Here is a 2,500-nt window from a genome sequence, read left to right as displayed (position 1 = left end):
TTCATGAATAATGATGCATGGTTCCCATCTGGTGAAAAGGCTGCCTCTTCCTTTCGTTTCTTGAGAGTTTTTACATGTTTTTCAGTGAAACGCAACGGCAGAGGACTGGGACTAGTTGTGTCATGCACCTTCTCATTGCAGTGATGTCAGATTTCCGTTGAAAAAGCTTCTTCAAAGAACCATCCATGCAACCTTTTTGTAGGGCTTTTGATCAAAAAGCTTCCTTAGCAACCCTTTGTGTAGTTACGAGCCACTGCCCTTTACGAAATTTCAGGGCTTTTATGACTTTAGTCCTGCTTGTGTCTCACCCCAAATTTTCATTTTGGTGCTTCTCCACTTTTGTAAAAAATAACTTCTATTGCACTAACTGAGGTCTTGTGGCAGAAACTTCCACTATAGACCCTTTTAAGAGAATTAAATTATGTCTTCAACTTTCTGCTTTTGACATAAGACACCAGCATTTCAATTCTTTCCAATTCCTTTTCTTTTTATCAGCGAAAAACCTTAAACTTAACAAAATTCAATTAAACGATGGCAAAAAAATTATTTCACAGGGAGGAGGGGGTAAAAATTGCCGCCAACCTCACTTGCGAGGTGGCCTCAAGGTTAGTGCGCTCCACTTTGGAGCGAGTGGTCCAGGTTTGGGCCCTGACTGGGGACATTGTGTTGTGTTCTTTGGCAAGACACTTTACTCTCACGGTGCCTTTCTCCACCCAGGTGCATAAATGGGTACAGCCGAATTTAATGCCGGGGGTTGCCCTGTGATGGACTGGCATCCCATCCAGGGGGAAGTAGAAATACTCCTAGTCACTTCATGCAACAGAAACCGAGATAAGCTCTGGCCTAATGAGCCTCTTGGCTCGTAAGCAGACTTTACCTACCTCACTTTTATCAAGCCATATGTGCTGTTTTCTATAACCCATTGACTCCTGGGGGTTCCCCATTGACGAGTAAAATCGTCTGGCATTAGACAGAGTAAAATCTATAAGTATCACTCTTGGGAGTGAAAGGGTTAATGGGGACATAGTTTTTGATTGAATCTAGCTGTTGTTAACCCTTTCACTCCCGTGGGGTTTCCCATTGACGAGTAAAATCGTCTGGCATTAGACAGAGTAAAATACTAAGTACCGGTATGGCCGATTTCGGCCGGTTTAGGGGTGAATGGGTTAAAAATATCTTCTTATTAATTTTTATCCATGACAGTCATTGAACTAGCAAGAGGTTTGGCTCTAATTCTAAAATTAACAAACATCCTACTGAGTCATCCAGTCAAAAACTGCATTTGAAACCATTAACAAGTAGTTAAGATAAAATATGCAAGCAAAAGTTCTCAATTATATTTCAAAAAACTCAGTAATAAATTATGAGCAAAAGAGCCAAAAAGGTCACGTGCAGGAGCTTAAAAACTGATAAAACACACCTCATTACAAATCTTTACATAAAGCATACCAAAAAGGCTTAGCTTGTTTTTCTTGTATGCTAATGTTCTCCTCTCACAATTTGAACCTTTCTTCAAGACTCTAGAGGGACATGCCTTTTGTGAAATGCTTTGAAACGTGTGAGTTCATTACTAAATTCTCTGTTGTAGAATCCTGCTTCTCCTTTTAATGGTACACAGTACTCCACCTTCAGGCCTTATTGTCACTTTCTCCTCATGTTTAATCTCATTTTGTCCAGGTAATAGCGTCAACTCAAACTCCTGTAGCAACCTTACCATTAGCACTCGAGCCTCAAACTGGGCCAATGTTTGACCAATACAGGTCCTTGGACCAAGAGAAAATGGAAAGTAAGGAAGAAATTGACCATGGCTAGGACTCTTAGTTCCTGGGGAAAATCTCTCTGGATCAAACTTCTTTGGCTCTGGCCATGATTCTGGAAGTCGGTGTAATATGAACCAACTAAATGTAACTGGAGTTCCAGAAGGGATGAAATATCCACCTAAGTTCTCGTCTTTAACTGTTCTTCGAGCCGTTGCGTCAACCGATGGATGAAGTCTAAGTCCTTCCTTTAGGGTCTGACCCAGGTACTGAAGATTGCCAAGGTCTTTGTATTCCACAAATTGACGGGAACCAAGCACAGTTTCAATTTCCTGTAAAATTCTAGGTTAAATAAAAAACCAAATGAATATAAGTAAGGAAGTTTTGTCACAGAACACACTTCCATAATACAACACTCCTGAGATTTAAAGACATGTTTTGGCAGTTGCCTCTGCCATCTTCAGTGTGAAATGAACAATAAATTCCAGTGAAATATAAATATTAAGAATAAAAAGTAACAACACTATCCGACGTTTCGGAGTCAGACATGACCCCATTATCAAGGTTAAAATGTACTGGAAAGTTCGCAATTTAAATGTAACGGGCATTAGGTCAAAACAAAGACATGCATAAATGGAAATTAAACGATAGTTGACACTAAGATATTTACAATTTTTGCTAGAATACAAAAGGCGAAGGTCAAACAAAAACTTTAGCACGAATGGAATCTGACTGCTTATTTA

The 2,500-nt window shown here is 39.7% G+C and overlaps 1 protein-coding gene across 1 annotated transcript in view; it reads right to left on the bottom strand.

Moving 5' to 3' along the window:
* Window positions 1-1,315: 1,315 nt before the first annotated feature.
* LOC138057253 (cholesterol 24-hydroxylase-like) overlaps window positions 1,316-2,500 on the bottom strand; it is a 9,641-nt gene continuing 8,456 nt past the window's right edge. Inside the window, exon 4 of the mRNA XM_068903295.1 lies at window positions 1,316-2,099. Within this exon, the coding sequence (XP_068759396.1) occupies window positions 1,571-2,099 (529 nt within the window). The 3' untranslated portion in view covers window positions 1,316-1,570. The remainder of the gene's footprint in view (window positions 2,100-2,500) is intronic.

This window comes from Montipora capricornis, chromosome 7 (assembly GCF_036669925.1).
Source record: "Montipora capricornis isolate CH-2021 chromosome 7, ASM3666992v2, whole genome shotgun sequence".
NCBI classification, from domain to species: Eukaryota; Metazoa; Cnidaria; class Anthozoa; order Scleractinia; family Acroporidae; genus Montipora; species Montipora capricornis.
Note: the sequence above shows the minus strand (reverse complement) of the source record. Positions and strands in the feature narration are given on the sequence as shown.